The 18,829-nt window shown below is 45.8% G+C and overlaps 1 protein-coding gene across 1 annotated transcript in view; it reads right to left on the bottom strand.

Annotated features, from left to right (window-relative positions):
• Positions 1-216: 216 nt before the first annotated feature.
• Positions 217-18,829, bottom strand: part of LOC133353436 (uncharacterized) — a 34,901-nt gene continuing 16,288 nt past the window's right edge. Inside the window, exons 4-16 of the mRNA XM_061569699.1 lie at positions 16,488-16,594; positions 15,369-15,484; positions 14,920-15,017; positions 12,810-12,871; positions 10,833-10,977; positions 10,302-10,382; positions 9,537-9,637; positions 3,867-4,035; positions 3,663-3,736; positions 2,885-3,000; positions 1,766-1,799; positions 809-877; positions 217-424 (exon numbers count right to left, since the gene is read on the bottom strand). Of these exons, the coding sequence (XP_061425683.1) occupies positions 217-424; positions 809-877; positions 1,766-1,799; positions 2,885-3,000; positions 3,663-3,736; positions 3,867-4,035; positions 9,537-9,637; positions 10,302-10,382; positions 10,833-10,977; positions 12,810-12,871; positions 14,920-15,017; positions 15,369-15,484; positions 16,488-16,594 (1,380 nt within the window). The remainder of the gene's footprint in view (positions 425-808; positions 878-1,765; positions 1,800-2,884; positions 3,001-3,662; positions 3,737-3,866; positions 4,036-9,536; positions 9,638-10,301; positions 10,383-10,832; positions 10,978-12,809; positions 12,872-14,919; positions 15,018-15,368; positions 15,485-16,487; positions 16,595-18,829) is intronic.

Raw genomic sequence — 18,829 nt, 5'->3', positions numbered from 1 at the left:
GTATTGTCTGCCCCAACTGTTCTATCTCGCTTCTTCCGATGTTTACTTCAAAAGCCAAATGGTGACAATTGCATTCTTCATGTATAAGGGAACACATAGCCTCCATAAATGACGCACTAACAAGACTACACAGATGCATGAGTGCAGGAATTGGTTTTAAATCGAACCGTTCACCGCCCAGTGTCAAAGAGCATCACTACCCCTCCATAGTGTTTGCTAATTGACCTGCAGGTTCAGGGTGAGCTTTAGGCCAGGCCTGATTGGCCCCTTTTCTGCGTGGCCTCTGGCTGTGGCACAGCTGCCGTGAGCCTGCTGCTGCTGCTGCTGCTGCAGATGCTGCTTCATCGACGAAAGAGGCACGGCGCCTACTGGAGACCGGTCTGACCCAGCAGCCGCACTCATGCTTTTGCCATACTCCAGGAGCCTGGCAACAACAGAGGGGGAAGAGAAGTTACCCACCACATTAGCGTACGTTTAGGTAAAGTGAGGCGGAAATGGTGAATTTGACGGGTATCCGGAAAATTCCTCCATGGCAGGGCATGAGAAGAGGGGCAAGCAGCACCACATAGTGTGGGACCCATGGTGCATGATGGAATATAACAGAAAGTGTTCAGAAATCTTTCAAGAGGGGCTGTTCTCTCCAACACGGGTTTAAAGCGCTGCTGCTTTCCGCGCAAGTTCTCAGACGCAAGTCAACGTCGCGTGACGTCAACGCCTGCAGCATTAGGGATGGTGAAAAAAGAGAAAATAATAACAATGACTGATGGAACAAGAGTTTGAAAAACCGTCTTCGAAGAAGCAGGCTTACCTTGTGGGGAACAAAATCGTGCCGAGTTCCTTAATGTGGCCCATCAGCTGTGTCGGGTCCAGGTCACACCTGCACATGAGCACACGGCTTTAACTCCCCATTCCACATCTGCACACTGCTCATAAACACCACCGTTGGACACTTGGATCATAAAATGTTTTTTTTTATCCATGCCATCAGGTATTATTAAACGGTATTACTTAAAGTATTATTAAATTCTTTGTTTAAATAATCAGGACAAGGATGCATTTCAACACGTGATGGTTACCCATTTGGTCCATCAGCCGATGACGCCTACTGGACCCACCGCTTTCCAGAGGCGTTTGTTTAATCAGGCCGAGCTCTGGACGGGTTTAGACCGAGCCTCATTGGCACAAAGTAGTCCTCATAAAGGCCGTGTGGTGACAGTGGAGAGCCAGCCGTTAAAATCGGGGGACCAATTCAACGCAGCACGGCAACAAAACCCAGGTTTGGAATACACCTGCGTGATGGACTGTGGGTAAATAAATAACAAGACGTTCATACGAGTGCTTTTTCACCATGAAAAAAAAATCTTTAAAAATAATTTTGGCCCATCAGCCATGTCTGTAGCATCGCAGACTCAGGCACTGAGAGTCCGGGGTAAACAAGTGTCTGGAAGAAGAGCAAAGGGTGTAGACCGGTAATGGGCAACTTAGTGGGGCTATGTGAGCGGTCCTCCTGCACCAGCGTTGATATACGGTGCTTTTTTCTGGAAGATTTTACTGATTTTTCCTGGATGTTCCTGTTGTGCGTCGTCGCTTTAAGATGTTCTTTGTTCATGTTTTTGTTGCGGTTGTACCCGAGTCAAGAGCCTCATGGCTCACAGGGCTATACCTAATGAAACTGAAACCTTAGTGGGCCGCAGACTTGACATGGTACTTTGTGCACTCCTCACGACCCTATGAATCGCCCGAGAGACACTTAGAGCAAGGCGACCTTCGAGGGGGCTCAACGGGCTGCAGGTTGCCCACTGCCGATACAGACGCAGCGTGGAGTGGGGAGCAGTCGCCATGGGGCTGGGCACAACACCAATATCCCCCTTGATAGGGGGCTCGACACAACACCAATATCCCCCCTGATAGGGGGCTGGGCACAACACCAATATCCCCTTTGATAGGGGGCTGGGCACAACACCAATATCCCCCTTGATAGGGGGCTCGACACAACACCAATATCCCCCCTGATAGGGGGCTCGACACAACACCAATATCCCCCTTGATAGGGGGCTCGACACAACACCAATATCCCCCCTGATAGGGGGCTCGACACAACACCAATATCCCCCTGATAGGGGGCTCGACACAACACCAATATCCCCCTTGATAGGGGGCTCGACACAACACCAATATCCCCCTTGATAGGGGGCTCGACACAACACCAATATCCCCCTTGATAGGGGGCTCGACACAACACCAATATCCCCCTTGATAGGGGGCTCGACACAACACCAATATCCCCCCTGATAGGGGGCTCGACACAACACCAATATCCCCCCTGATAGGGGGCTCGACACAACACCAATATCCCCCTGATAGGGGGCTCGACACAACACCAATATCCCCCTTGATAGGGGGCTCGACACAACACCAATATCCCCCCTGATAGGGGGCTCGACACAACACCAATATCCCCCTGATAGGGGGCTCGACACAACACCAATATCCCCCCTGATAGGGGGCTCGACACAACACCAATATCCCCCTTGATAGGGGGCTCGACACAACACCAATATCCCCCTTGATAGGGGGATGGGCACAACGCCGATATCTCCCCTCACTACGGGCAGGAGAGAGGCAGGCAGGCAGAAGCGTGGCGACTGGAGAAATGCTTTGAGTGAGAAATCAAGGGGTAAATGTTCACCGTAGCTTTGAATCATGCGTGAGGTAACACAACCAAATAGTTGCCTCATCAAAGCAATTGCAATGAGTGGTCTCCAACACGGTAAGTAACTTTGTATGTTCATTTCAAATGAAGCTTGGTACAGCCAGTCTCCGTCTCCTTATTACGGACTCCACCTTCGGGTGGCTACGCTGCCCCACGCCACGTGGCGCTCACCGCTCTCTGACACCGCTGGCTGACGGTGCGCCAGGGAGCAACTGAGCGGCTGGAGGACGAGCCTCCACGTGGTCGATGGAGATGGCGGGGCAGCAGCAACGGGGCTCCTCTTCAGACTTCGGACACCGACCCTTCGCGTTGCTCGGGGTCCCCGCTGAAATCCCCCTCCCCGGGGCTCAGCCTCGCCTCTCACCACGCCCCTCCTGGAACCTTCCCAAATGTCCCAGAGGCTTCCCTGGTGGACCCGCCTCTTACCTTTCACCTAGGTAGAAACCCCACTATCGATAAGCCTGGGCTGTAAGGTAATTGTATGCCCCCCTGATAATCCAGGCAATGGTGCTCTCATTCCACAATTATAGAAGAAGAAAAATTCTGATACTGGCATGAAGGTGTATGAAGAGAATTATAGAAATGTGATGACAGACTTAAAAAAACTTGAAAATTGGGAATATTATTAATCGAAGTATCTGAGCTAAAGAGAGAGGTTGCAATAGGCACAACAAAACGTATGCTGGATAGGGGTGGGGGGGCAAGCAGTGGACCTAGACAGGACATGGAGCAACACCCAGAGGTGTTGGTTATCAGACTAGGAACGCAGCAAGGTGAGGTGTTGACACTGGAACAAAATACACAGGAGCCAGCAATAGGAAACACAGGTGAGGTTACTGTGGTGTAACATTGACTATGACCTTTTGACCTCGGAAGCGTGCGTGAAGGTAAGTCCCCGCACACTCAATGGTCGCATTGCGAGCAGCCGCATCTTAAAAGCTGTACTCACTGCAGCTCCAGCGAGTCCTCCAGCAATATGGAACACAGCTCCGGGACATCCATCGTCAGGAGCTGGTCTACCACCTGCACGGAACACGTTGACACGATACCAATCACAGTGAAGATGCAAACTACCAGTTATTCACCATCGTAGTGGCCGGCACAGACATGTTTATTGCAACCGAATGCGCGCAGAAAATTAATACGTCCGTGCCTTCTGCACGTCCCGCATACAGAACTGCTGGCCCCGAGCCATTCTGCAGGCAGTGTCGAGGGTGACGCAGTTCGACAAGAGCGACTCGTGAAGAACGCTCGTTCCTCTCGTCAGTATGGGGTGGAGCAGAACCTCCATGTCCTTCAGTTTAAAAACCAGCTCTGCACCCCTGCACAAGACAAAGAAAAGCAATTGGCAAGTCATGGTTTTGGCCAGCGCTGCAGCAAAGAACACCGCCTCCGCATAATTGCGTTCGGGTGAACACGCGGCTAAAACGTGCGATGACACGAGGTGGTGCGCACACTCGCGCAGCACAGAAAGAAAACAAATTTATTCCAATATTCTTTGGGTCTGAAAAAATATAACTCGCCCTCTATATTTTTTCACCCGATGACGATTTTTTGTGTTGCAATCGAAACGTCGTGATTTTTTTTTCTATGTGGCTTTACCGAAAGACCCAAAGAATATGAATTCCTGCAGTCATGAAAGCTTTAAGTCAAAATTTATTCCAGGCACCCTTATTGGTAGCAGCAGACTTGGCACGCATGCCAGCTGGTAAGCGGAACGCTTCAACTCAGGAGCATGTGTGCGCAGTGCAACTTTGCATTCCCAGTCTCGAGCAATGCGTGAACGCGATTGTGGAGTGGATCTCATTGCCACCATCTCCCGACGCCCGTTCTACTCCAGCGAGAAATGCTTTAGTGGAAGCACAACCTCTGATGTGCCACCTTATCGTTGTCGCTCCTTGTGCGCGCATCACATTCACTCGGCGAGACCGTCAGTGTGCGTCTCCCGGGATCAGGGCCCAGTGGCGTGGGGCCCCCTCAGCCTGGAGTCAGAGCATCGCTACTTGCAGGGAACCGTCGCTGGCATCATCCGTGCTGTTGACCGTTCTTACTAGCGTAGTGATTCAGCCACAACCGAAAAAACTCACCCCGACGTTATAGACACGGTGTGCATGACATGAATAATCAGGAAGTAAAACAAGCCCCTACGATTGGTGCTTAAAGAGCCTGAAAGCGGAGTGATTAGAGGCAGGGAATTGAAGCTTTGGAGGTGAAATATAACATGGAATAGAGCAGGAAACGGAGGATGATCGACAGTCGGAATCCGTGAGGAAAAGTGGAAGGTAATTGGCTGGAGGGATCAAGGAACCTTCGGGAAATGGGCTTGAGAGATATATAAAGAGGAAGCGAGAGAGTTGGCGACGTTGGGAGTGAAGGGAATCCTTAAAAACCCACGTGTCTCCTGCTGGAAGAAATCAAGACTCCTATTATAGAATACTGCTGTCGGGTGTCACTACACAAGTCTAGCGGCTCTATAAATGCCTCTTCCACTCTGCCTACAGATGACTACCTTTTTTCACTCCACAAAATAAACACGCCCCACCAGTTTGTAAGCAGCCTCTCCGAGGTGCGGTAGAATATCGATGCAACGTTGTATGAATCCACAGTTATTTGTTATTGTATTATAAATCAACCACCTACAAACCAAGTCTGAGGATCCAACAGTGGCTCAGGAACCATTATTGGCCAAGGCTAGTGTGTATGTGTGTTAATACAAACATGGGCAGAAATAGAGTGAATTTTTTTTATCTGGTGCAAAATACAATGTGAAACTCGAAGTCAGTGAGGTCAACTTTATTTTCTCTGCTCTGAAGGCCACCGCCAAAAAGTACTATCAATATATTTTGCTGCTTGTAAGGCTGAGCTATCAACCAACGCTGCAAAAATGCATTTTGATGTACAACTAAACCAAAAACTAATAAAGAAGCGTTAAAACAATTCCCACAACCAATTTAATTTTTTTTTAAAGTTGCATCGGTAACAACAAGAAACATCGAGAGGATAAAATCCAGGTAGAAGTACAATTCAGGATTGTTGCGAGGATTTATCTTCCACTTACTGCTGAGGTGGAGCAATAAGTATGGGCGGTCAACCGCTTGTACGTGTTGACGAGTTCATTTATTTGGCAGTACTGGGGGCAGTAGAGGATTTCAATGTCACTGATTTGGTCAGATGCTTGGTAACGTGGCCCAAACCAAAAAAATATTCTGAATTTAAATATTGGGTTTGAAAACGTACGTCTTACATAATAAGTAAATAGTAAAATGCAATTGATCTGCATCACGTAACTATAGGTAGCATACGTTTGTTTTATTCTCATTACTCTTTGGTTATTTCGGTAAAGTCACGGCGTTTCGATCGCAACACAAGCAATCGTCATCAGGTGGGGACAACCACAGCAAGAAAAAACTGCTGAAGTAGGCAAGAGATCTGCCGTGGCACGAGGTTATATAGACCTCGGCAGTAGGGGGGGGAGAGAGAAGGGGGGGGGAGGAGGCGGGGCAGAAAGTGGACCCCGCAGCAGCACCCGGGTCACTGGAGTAGAGATCGGAGAAAGATGCACAGAGAGAGAGAAAGACACAGTCGGAAATAACAGCTGACATAGGCAGGTAGGTTGGAAACAGTCAGTTAGTACTTTACCTGGTTTATAACATCCTTCCAATGATTGCTCAGTTTGTACCCATCTTCTCGGTTGAAGCTGTGTGTTTATATATCTGGATGGCTTCATGAAAAAATCTCTGATAGATTTGAAGTTTTCGTGACTGCAGGAATTAAATCATGACGTTTCGATTGCAACACAAGCAATCATCAGGTGGGAAAACCACAGCAAGAATTGTTTTTATTTCCACTTCAGCAAAAACATTTCTTGCTGTGGTTTTCCCACCTGATGATTGCTTGTGTTGCAATCGAAACGTCGTGATTTTATACCTATGTGACTTTACCGAAAGAACCAAAGAGTATAAATCTCTGATAATAGCCGGCGGGTTTGCAGAGTACATTCGTCTTGAAAAAGTCAATTTCGTGTGAGCCCACTGCGTTAAAACAATGATCAGCAACGGCAGAGGTATTGGTCCTACCATGTTTCAGATCTGCCTTGTGTTCGCGAACGCGGTCCGAGACATGTCGTTTCGTTTCCCCAATGTAACTGCTGCCGCAACCACAACTCAGTTTGTAGACACCCGGGTATTGCATATCAGGAATCACGTCTTTTACAGATGGGATCAAATCACGGATTTTGTGTACTATGTTGAAACGAACCTGGATATTGTGTTCGTTTAAAATTTTGGAAATATTTTCGGTGGCCCCTGCTATGTATGGCCAAGTGATGGTATTGGTTAGATCCTCAGATGGTTGTCTCCCCATGGCTGGAGAGACAGGATTGCGGATTGTATGGTCAGAATATCCGTTCATCCTGAGGGCATGGTGTACGTGCTCCAGCTCACTGGCTAGTTGATGATGGTTGCCCTATGGTGTAGTGTTTTGATGAAGGAATTCTTCTGGGTTGGATGGTGGTGGGAGTCAGGCATCCGTGTGGGTGGCTTTCCTGTAGACAGTGTCCCAACGAGCCATCAGGTCTCTTCTCGATCAAAACATCCAGGAATGGTAGCTTGCCATCCTTTTCCATTTCCATGGTGAATTTGATAGATGGGTGTATGGAATTGATATACTTTTTGGTTCTTTCGGTAAAGTCACGTAGGTATAAAATAAAATAAATCACAACGTTTCGGGCGCAACACAAGCATCCATCATCAGGTGGTAAAGCATAGTCTGCTGCTGAGGCAGACTTTTAAAGAGGTTTGAAATGGGTGTAGCTCAAGGGTTATAAAGTGGCCGGGGCTAGTGATGTTAACGTGAGAAATTAGCATGTAACTGTAAGATAGAAGAGCGGCCTCCTAAACGAGGGCACGGAAGTGGCTATGTTAATGTGAGGGATTAGCATGGTTGAGAAATTGGTTCAGTGCTGGCAGGCCATATGGCCAAATGACGAACGTGTTATCTACGTATCTCTTCCACAAGGAAGGACGTAGGGTGGATTGTCTGGGATGGCATCCGTCTCAAATTTCTGCATGAAAACATTCGCTACCACTGGCGAAAAGGGAGAACACATTGGGGTACCCTCATTTTGTTTGTAGAATGTACCATTCCAGGTGAAGCAAGTGTTGGCAAGGCAGTGTCTTACCAAAGTTGGTACATCTGGATTCAGTCCCTGTTGGACCAATCTTCAATGATTGAAATGGTATCAGGTACAGGTACCTTGGTGAACAGGGAGACTACATTGAAACTGAGAAGTAAATAATCTGGATACAGTGAGATGTCCTTGATTAGAAAAACCAAGTGAGCTGAATTAAGTACAGCTGAGGTGGTCTTGCCCGTGAAAGGAAGCAGGGTCTCAGACAGAAATCGGGCCAGTTTGTAGGTGGGTGAGTTAATGGTGGAGACGATAGGATGGAGCGGAGTACCTTTTTTGTAGATCTTTGGAAGGCCATAAAATCTGGGTGGTCTAGCAGCCGAAGGTTTTAGAGAGTGCTGCTTGTTCGAATCGATAAGAGAAGTCGAATTGGTGATATTGTTGGTTTTCGTAGCCAAGCGGTTGGTGGGATCTCTGTGGATTTTGGTATAGCTGCCATCATTAAGAAGGTCCTGAATTTTGTAGTTGTAAGTGGTTTTGTCCATGATGACAGTGGTATTGCCCTTGTCGGCTGAGAGGATGACTACATCAACTCTGGTTTTTAATTGAGAGTTTAAAACGCCCGTCCTTGCTGATGTTGCTAATGGAGTTCTTAGCGTTTGAGGATAGCAGCGATTTCAGATCTAGTAACGTCTGCCGGGATGTGTCCCAAGCCTTTGAGGGCTACGTCGACCTGGGCAATGATATCATCCACTGGGATGTGTTTAGGTGTGACTGCGAAATTCAACCCTTCAAGCTAGTACATATTTTAGGCTGTCGTAAATTGGGATGTTACTATGATTGATGACAATCTTGTTAACATCTAACTTTTTAGCGTGTGGCTCTGGATTCATGCTATCTACATGGTCCCAATCAGAAGTGGACATTTTATCTGTTAATTCTAAGTGTTATCGTAAGATAATCTTGTCTAAATTATCAAGTTAAAATCAGAGCAATCTTATTCTCTCTGAGATTAGAGCTAGACTAGCTCTAAACAAGATCCGTTTAGAGTTAGGAGAAGTGACAGCAGTAGATGTGAGTGTAAAGGCGATCGGTATTACCTTGGTGTCGCGGCATCTCTTCAGAAAGGTGAGAGACTTGATCAGGTGAGCCTTCTTGTCTCGCAGTCTGTTAAAAGATCTAATAGTTGTGTGGAAACCCTTCCCGTAGAGGCGATTCAATCTTGATTTGAAGCATTCGTGACTACAGTAATCCATACTCTTTGATTCTTTCGGTAAAGCCACGTAGGTCGAAAATAGATCACGACGTTTCGATTGCAACACAAGCAATCGTCATGAGGTGGGACAACCACAGCGAGAAAAAACAGCTGAAATAGGCGAGAGATCTGCCGTGGCACGAGGTTATATAGACCTCGGTAGCAGGAGGGGAGAGAAAAGGGGGGGGGAGGAGGCGGGGCAGAAAGTGGACCCCGCAGCAGCACCAGGGTCACTGGAGTAAAGTGGGCCACCGCGGCAGCACTGGAGAGGTCGGCTGCAGGGGGGGAGAGAGAAGGGGGAGGGAGGAAGCAGGGCAGAAAGTGGACCCCGCAGCAGCCCCGGGTCACTGGAGTAAAGTTTAGAATGTTTTATTCTTATGTTTGTGCATTAATGCGATGGCACGGAGTGTACAAGTGTGCACGTGGAATGTGGAACTCACCGGGCCTGCACCATGGAGCACAGCGAGTGGATGCTCCCATGGATGCTGCACACCACTGTGTGAAGCTGCAGCTGCAGCTCAGACTGCAGCTTCTCAAACTCCTGTCGGGGAAGCCACAATTACACCAGCCATTTTCATAGCCAAAGACACCTTCAGCTCGGGTGATACACCAGGACGATCAACGTTTGGATAAAAGCCATGATAGCAGTGCCTGACAATGCACCACACTTAAAGGCGTGCAATTCAGCCTTTTCACACACATCAATTAAAACCCATTTCCGCACTTTAATCATCTACACCATTAAATCCGCACAAAATAATGAGATCGTTGCTGCATCAAATTTTTAAAATGCTCTGTTACTTTACAATGGGTTCGTGCAAACGTTTAGATATAGATCGAGTGTTCTGATTAGTCGTGGCCAGCCAAAGGTAATTTGTCACTTTAAAAAACACAAGCAGAGTATTCCATCTCAAAAACGACTGCTGGGCAGTAAACCAGCTGTGGATAGATCACGGTTGTTGAGAACGATGACGACAATGACAATGAGGACAATGACTTTGATGACGGCGACAACGACGATGATGACAACGATGAAGACGATGACAACAACGAGAACAATAACGACGATGACGAGGATAACGAGGACGACAACAACGATGAGGACAATGCCTGAGGATGACACCAATGAGGATGATGACGACAACGGTGAGGACGATAACGACAATGACCATGATACAGCATCGCTGCAGCCAGCGACCACTCACTCGCAGCGCCTCCTTCAGTTTTAAGACCCTCGCCTGGCCCGCCACGATGGCCTTGGGAAGCTGCATGCTCAGCTCTTCCTTCTGCAATTGGCAGCAATGACACGGTCGTCTTTGGAAACGTGGCTCAAGGTGTGAGAAACGCGTTTTCAGGAATATGTTGCGATTAAAGATTGCACTTAGGTTAATCCATGTACTTTATTACATGAGAGGGTTTTTTGGGTTAGATCACGCAAATAAAAAGACGTCGTTTAACCCGTCACCACCCGACACACCCAATTAGTTATTATGGATAATATTGGTGGCGAAAGCCTACGTGTTATACTTTAATACAATTTAGATTATGATAATGCGGGCTTTTTCTTTCTATTTTAATGTTTTGCCCACATTCGTACATTTTTGTCTTCATATTTTAATGCCAATATTGCTAAAATTAACAAAAGCACCAGATGAGCGACATTACATCCACGTGATGCACTTAATTGACCTCGCGATCGACGTCTCAAACGCAGGCGAACGTCGGTGGTGGTTCACCTTGGCATCGAGCAGAGTATGGTCGTGGTCGCTGTGCTTAGAGTCCACGATGCAATCGGCACACGCGACGCCGCTGCCACCGCCACCACAGTCACCAAGCTCGCAGCAGTATGCGTACAGCTTACCGTGCACCTCACAATTCTCACTGTGGAAATAGCCACGTCAAAAATCGATCAACACTGTCAACCTTAAAATGCTGCACTAAAACACTCTTTATTGCGAATAAATAATCCGTCATTGTTTTTAGTTTTTTTTGGCTGCCAGAAATATAAACAGCCATAGATAACAAGCATTTGCATCGACGCACAGATCACGAACAGGTCACGTTCCCACCGGCACGCGGCCAATAAGTGGAGACGAAGGGACAAGCCGGAGCAATGAGCCAGCAATCACAAGATCTTCCGTTCCAAGTTTTCTTTATCCAGCTTTTAAAAACTATAATTAGTAAAAATGTCACATTGTCCACGAAAAACACGGCCGTGCCTCTTTTGAAGGGGGCAGCTAAAAGTGTCGAGCACGTCGCGACCACGACTGAGGTGCTCCAAGAAGTACAGTGGATTCTTGATTACCGCGTGCAGTTTATCCAATTTGTGGATTAAACGCGCACACTTGAGATTTTGACATAAATTAATAACTTGCACATTTTCCCTTACGCCCAAATTAATAATCTAAAAACGCTTCTGAAAAATAACGTATAGCTCAGAGGGGCCTTAAAAAAAAAGTTTCAATCGTTAGTTTCAAATGCTTCATGGGTGCGACCGCTGCAATCGGATAACACCCAGGGCCCTGGTGGAGTCAAGAGCAACCATCACCCAAGAGCGGACCTCAAAGCCCTTTCTAGGAGCCGTCCATTTAGTATGGATGCTTGGATGGCCCCATATGAAACACTGAAAAAGTGTCCAACGTGCCACTGCCCAACCCCTACATTACATGACGATAGTAGGCTCTCGATTATCCGCGATAATGGCGGGGAAGACGGCTGCAGATAATTAAATAAATCGCGCATAATAAAAAAAAAAAAAAATCAATTTTCCACGGATCTCTATGCCAAAAAAACACTGATTTGGGTATTAACTAAATTCAAACTCATGAAATAAATGATGGGATAAATCACTCAAAAGAACCACAACTGATGATTTTGATTGTTACCGTTTATATTTAGAATGAATACTAACAATCAACTGATCAATGATGCGCGTGCTCAATGATAACACTTTCCTGCTCCAGCACAGAAGACTCGGCCCACTAAGTAGACAGCAGCAGCGCCTCGCCAATCAACATCAATCAAACTCCACCCAATGTTGTAAAGATCTCCAACTACTGTACTGTAGAGGCGATCACGTAGATTTCGGATTAACCAGAGCACATATTTGTTCGGTTAAGCACATGCCTTGTATTAAACATTTACAAGAATAACAAGGTACAAGAGTTTTTTGGTTAAAATTTGTGCTAAAGGAAAAAATCTATGCATTATTATTTTATATCAAAATCTCAGGTGCACGGTTAATCTTCAAATCAGATACACCGCTTGTGAATAATCGAGGGTCTACTGTGTTTAGGTATGCAAGTTTTTAAGTTTTGGTGTGAGATTTAAGGGGTTAAGGTTATAGCGTTCAAGGCAAGGAAGGGGTAGGGAACCCGACAGCCCCGCAAGTTCACTTTCTATGGGAATGTGGCCACATGACGACTGCCGTGAAGTATCAGGGTGTCAATCACTGCAAAACATTTTAGCTGCAGCAATTTAAAATGTGTTTTATTTTATTTAACCAGGTAGGGCCCACTGGGCTATGCAGCTCTTTTACACTTTAGATACGCGACGTTGATTCTAAATGTGGAAGGAAAAACCGGAAGACCCAGAGAAAAATCCACGTGATCACGGGGAGAACATGCAAACTCCAAATATGAAGGCGTCAGGATCGAACCCACAACCTCCTGTATATCAGGCGAGGTAGTTAACATCTCCTAGCCACCACTTACCAGTCACTGGGATCAATTTTGTTCGCTTTGTGGTTTTTCAGCACTTTCGCATTTTCGTGAACCTGAAACGGATCACACGCGCGTGCACAAACCCAATACTATACTAGCAGACCAGCCTTCACATCGTCACTCTCTATGCAGGTACACAAGTGCCACACACAGGCTACACGGGTAAACAAAAGTAGCCACCCAATCTGAAGGACTTGGCTTCCCAACAAAATCAGTTCCTAATACAGATACACAGTAACAAAGGCAAAATTCCCCCGTGTAGCCTCAACACTGTTGGGGCAAGTGCTATTGTAGCAAGCGCCTATGAAGGCAAGCACAGCACACGAAGGGGGTGGGTGGCCAGCACCATGCCCGACCACCTTTGTCTCCCGAGTGGTGATGTTTACACACCGCACTGGGTACTCATTTGAGGCTGAATAGACCTAGGGGAGGCCCAGGACCGGTTCAGATAATCGTCACTGGTGGTGACCGTGAGTAGAAATCCAACTCAAGTTGCCGGGTACGTAGCGCAGCGCGCTAACCGCCTATGTGGATGCTCCGCACAACACAGGTACACAGTAACACAAACACCACATACATGCAGGTACACACCGTGACTGTCAATTCCTACAAAACATTCACCGCCAATTAAACCTTACTGTTTCATTTTCATTCCCAGTTTTATTAAATTGTTATCAAATAATTTAACTTCATGCAATCTCAGGCTTATGCATGAGCTTGGCAGTCTCGCGCAGTTTCTACTGTGAAGTGAGCCTCCTGCGGCTAAAGCAGAGCCCACGGTGACGAGAGTCCAGAGAGTTTGGCGTCTTGCGACAATGTGGTCTTGTTCACGGAAACGGTGAGAGCTGCAGTTATCAAGTTGAGAAGCGACAAAAGCAAGGATGATTAGGGCTACGTAGCTCTTTTTCAGAAGCGACCTGGCTATCACAAATAATAGTGGAACGAAACGGCTTATCATGTGAAAATGCATAGCAGCAGCCAAATACTGTAGACGTGTGAGGTTGATGGAGGGAAAAACCGGAGAAAAATCCTTGCGACCACGGGGAGAACATGCAAACGAACCAACAACCTTCTGTATATCAGGAGAGGTAGTTTACATTTCCTCCTAACCCTGGTGAGAGCAACTTGGGAAGCCAATGGAAATCGGTCAGAATTAGCGAGCAGAAACATTCTGGTTGACAACGTAGACTTCGGAAATTTACCAAGCGGGAGCAGATCACTTTAAGAACAAACGGCTTAGGACAGACACCTACATACACAACACAATTTTAACTTGTACAGCATCTAAATATGCTGCCACAAGTTTAACACATCCTAGGAGGCTTTTACAACCAATATTATCCTTGAGGATTTTTCTAGGCTTAGATTGCATGAATATAAACGTTTCGTTAAACTCGCCACCACTCGCTAATGAGGCTGGTTGTTGTAATTACCGGTGAAACGTCACGGTACTCGACTCGTAAATGTTGTAGTGGGTTTACTCTCCAACACAAAACCGGTGTGCTGAACTAGTAACTAATTGGCACGTTTTGTTTACGTGACAAACCTTACTAATTGGCTGTCGCGTGGTGGTGGCGGGTTTAACGACATTTACAATTCGAGTAACCATAACGTTTTCGCCAGTAATTACAACCAGCCTCATCAGGCGACAGAAAACTTTGGCTGTTTCTCGTCTGTGAAGGTGGTCCGATTTTCAACAAGCCTTGTGCAATGTTTGCCACAATTGAATAAAATACAAAAACAGTGGATGGCACCTTGTACTGTATTCCATCGGGATGTCACGTGTGCCTTCACAATATTTTGATTGTTGTACAAGTAGTGGCCAGTGTTTGTTTTAAAAGTGTGTATGATGCTCTTTAGAAGTGAGAGAAAATCAGGTTTTTGGATTTGACATGACAAAACATGCGTATGAGGGGGATTTATAGTGCAAATGAGGTGTTAGGCACACTCACTCTGGAGCATTTATACCCAAGTAGATTGCTCCGAGAGGCAATAAGTGCACCCAGTACATTTGATCCATAAGAGGTTTTTTGTTTTTTTCAGATATTGGTAGCAAAAGCCGACGCGAATAAAGCACATTTCATAATTACACAGCGATTACCTTCTTAAAGCAAGAGTCGCAAAAGTCCTCTTGGCAGTGCTTGCAGGACAGGATGGCTTTCTGCCGATCGCATTCTGCACAGCGCCTCTCCTTTCCAGCTGAAACGCAGCCAACAAGAACAACAGCAGCGGCGACAATACAACAGTAGAACATCGATTATCGATTATAATCAATGTTCTACTGTATTGTCAGAGCCTTTTATGAAATTTAGGTTTTTAGAATTATGAGTGAAGCAGCTATGCATGATTTGGTGGGGTTACAATGGTAACCGTACTAGCCATAACAAAATCAAGTAGAGATTGAATTGTTTTGCAAGACAAAATCAGAATAAAACACGTAAAAAAGCTTCCCATGTATTTTTCATTCGACCACATCTATATAGACGTGCATTGACAACTCTGGACGTCAAACGTGGCGACGTGTCACTTCCCTTCCCCCACTACGCGTACTGGTCAGATTCAAGTGGACATCGTCCGGAATCCCACGGGTCTCCATGAGAGCTCCTCCATCCGTGAGCAAGGGCTGGCGCAACTTCCCTTGGCTCCCTCCAAGGTTTTGTTTAGACCTGAGAGGCGTGGGGGTGGGGGCCGGAAACGGCGAGTGGCACAAAGGGAGGAGACGTGGTGGGCGCAACAACTCCAGAGGGTCACGAGCGCGCGTGCGCACAGTACGCCTCTGTATTTTATATATGAGCACATTTATAATAAAAACGTCACTCTGTGCCAGCCACTGCACAGAAACGTTAACATGTACATTGCCACACACTCCGAGATATTCAATTCTCCTTTCACTCAGAATTAATCTCCTCTTGTTGTAGACTTACTTGATATTAACTCGGTTGAAAGTAACAGAAAATATACGAAAACAGAGTAACTGGGTCACTCCCGTCTGCTCAATGACGGTTCTACGCACAAAACAATGGCAGCATTCCTATCCTGATGATTAATTCCCATCCTTTCATATTCCCATCCTGATGATTCCGTGTGATCCAAAACTTCCCAGGCAAATGATAAGGGTTTCGTGACTGCAGGAATTCATATTCTTTGGGTCTTTCGGTAAAGTCGCGTAGATAGGTTCAAAGAAAATCTATCTACGTGACTTTACCGAAAGACACAAAGAATATTAAAATGTTAAGGACTTAGAAGGATCAGATTACACTAGAACCTGAAATTACCACCACTTAGCAAGTGTAAACCACTTTTATTTTTTTTATTAATCTGTAGCGTCGGTACACAAAAATCACCAAGTTTTTAGTGGTTGAATTGTTAAAAGGTTAAATGGCTCAGAAAAAGTGGCATGGCTCTTTCAGAAATCAAAAGAGTCAGGGAGAAAGTGAGGTGTTTTGGGAATACGATAGGTTCTGGAGGATGGGAATGTGGCCCTATTTCTTATGCCACTTGCCACAACATCAAAACATCGACCAGCGACAGCATCTGAAGATGCTGTGCAAGTGAGGAACTATCCTCTTTTCCTTTAGCTCGCAAATCCTCAAGACTTGTTTTTCAGGTGGGTGCTGCTACATCGGGGTCGTTTGGCCAGTTGAACCAGTTTTTTTAATTATTTTTTACCGTGGGACACCACCGCACAAGTAGTTGTATGCGGCCACAACTCCAAGTGAATAGTAATCCAGGGGCAGCTGAGACAAGCCACCGGCTCCAGGAATCCTGGTCACCATCTGCACCACATGGGGTGGGGGGTGGCAATCAGCAGTGCAATACCAGACCAACACCATTATGAAAACAACTTATGAGCGTTCTTTTCTCAACTAATCCGAGATGTGCGCAGCTCTCCCGGCTCTCTCAACTTCTTTTTAAAAAATGTAAACCTCTGACTTGTTTTCAAGCGAGTGCGGTATCTGAGTACGGGATAATGCTCACCACCCTCCCTCTACTGCCAGTTCTTAGCCAATGGTGGAGAAACTCCACAGTCATCCAAAATGGGCCCACATTTAAAGTTAGTGGTTTAATCGGCAGTGGTGTAGTTGACGCAGCTGTCTACAGGAAAATATCAGTATCCGGAATCCATGATATCTGGTTATACTTATGGTTCACAACATTTTACAAGTGCATACAACTTTTAAAGAAAGAAACTAAGCCTACATTTTAACTATGATGTAAGAAATAATATCTGCTTTTTACAGAGGTACTCACCAGTCAGTTGTAGAGCATTCTCTAAGTTTATTGTAGAGAAGCACAGTGTACAGTAGTACAGTACAGTGAGACAACATTGGGTTAAGGCAGCACATGACGCACACCCACTTCACTCAAGAGTCACACTTATAACTACACACTTATAACACCAAAACAAACTTATAACACCACTAAACACATAACGGAATGTAAAACTACACTGTAAATAGTATACAGTGCATTCATGTTTGCATATTGAATTTTGTTTGTTACATGATTTATTGAAGCATTTCCATAAGGTCGGATTTTCATAAGTCGGGTCTTCCGCAACCCGGGGACTGTCTGTACGTGAAGGAAGATTCGCATTGCCGTCTACAACAGATGCTAGCTAGTTAAGAGCATTCCAGATGGTAGTGTGCCAGATAACAACAGATTTTCCTGTATTTTAATACACCTTTACTCTCCAACACACTGGTGTGCTGTACTAGTCCCTAATTGGCATGTTTTGTTTACGTGACACATTTCTATTTACGCCATCTAACCCAAAAACCTCGATTATGGATAATATTTGTCGCGATAGCCTGCTACGTCTTAAACTGATAGCTTGGTAGTTTAACATTACAATGTCAAGCAGTAGACCCTTCTAAAAGTGAGAGCGTACAAAGAGATGGTGTCACCGTTTCTCCCTCTCCGATTGCTTGCCAAATACAAGGAAACTATTGCAAGCATGGTATCAAGTGAATAAAACTCGTCGCTGCGAATCAGACAGACAGACGCAAACGCCATCTTATCTAGTTGACTCGCATCCATCCATTCCGGTCACTTGCCAAAGCTATTTGTCCATTCCCGCAAAACTTAGTTTTCACCGTAAACAAATTAATCTGGATGTATGTAATTGGGGACACACAGAGTTAGTCAGTCTCTTTGGCTCATATTTGCAGGTTGTTTTTTCCACTGCAGAAGTGCCCAGTGACGCCACTGGGGGCTTCACACGAAACTAGCAGAGGCGTACAAAAGACAAAGATCCCCCATTGAGCCTTAAGAAACTGTTTGGGGCAAGTGCTTTTAACAAATAGCATCTATGAATGCCGGTACAGCATATGAGGGGGTGGGTGGGTAACTAACATCACGCTCGGCCGCCTTTGTCTCCCTAGTGGGGTGTTTACACACTGCGCCAGGTACTCATTTGAGGCTGAGTCAACCTAGGGGAGGCCCAGGACCAGTTTAGATAATCGTCACTGGTGTTGGCGTCCGTGAGCGGAAATCGAACTCGGCTCGCCGGGTTCGTAGCGCAGCACACTAACCACTACACTACATTGGTCAACACACTTTTTCTGGCATAAGGTATTCCAACGGTTGTAATGTAATTTTGGGGTGCTGATTCCAAATCTGGCATCAGTTTTTGTCTATCACATCAGATTTTTGAGATATCAAATATTGCATTTTCAATAAAAACGGCGGAATAAAAATATTAAATAAATGTGGATATCTACATAAAATGATATTATAAACACACTATCCTAAAAATACAGCACCATATTTTAACACTAAAGCAGTCACTGACTCGCAACAACTTGCAATCATAAGTGACAGAGTTAATTTTGGGTAAAATCAATGAAAATGGGGTATGCCGATAGCATAAAAATGAGACGTGATAGAGCAAATCTGAGATCAGATTTGGAATCAGCACCCTGAAATTAGTCTAAAACAGCTGCAAAAGTCCAGGCCAGAAAAAAAAAAAATTTTGTAGACCACTGCTATCATACACATGCAGGCAGATG

Source organism: Lethenteron reissneri, chromosome 44 (assembly GCF_015708825.2).
Source record: "Lethenteron reissneri isolate LAM-NWPU_2019-01 chromosome 44, ASM1570882v1, whole genome shotgun sequence".
NCBI lineage: Eukaryota > Metazoa > Chordata > Hyperoartia > Petromyzontiformes > Petromyzontidae > Lethenteron > Lethenteron reissneri.
The sequence above is the reverse complement of the archived record's forward strand: the minus strand, read 5'-3'. Positions and strand labels throughout refer to the sequence as shown.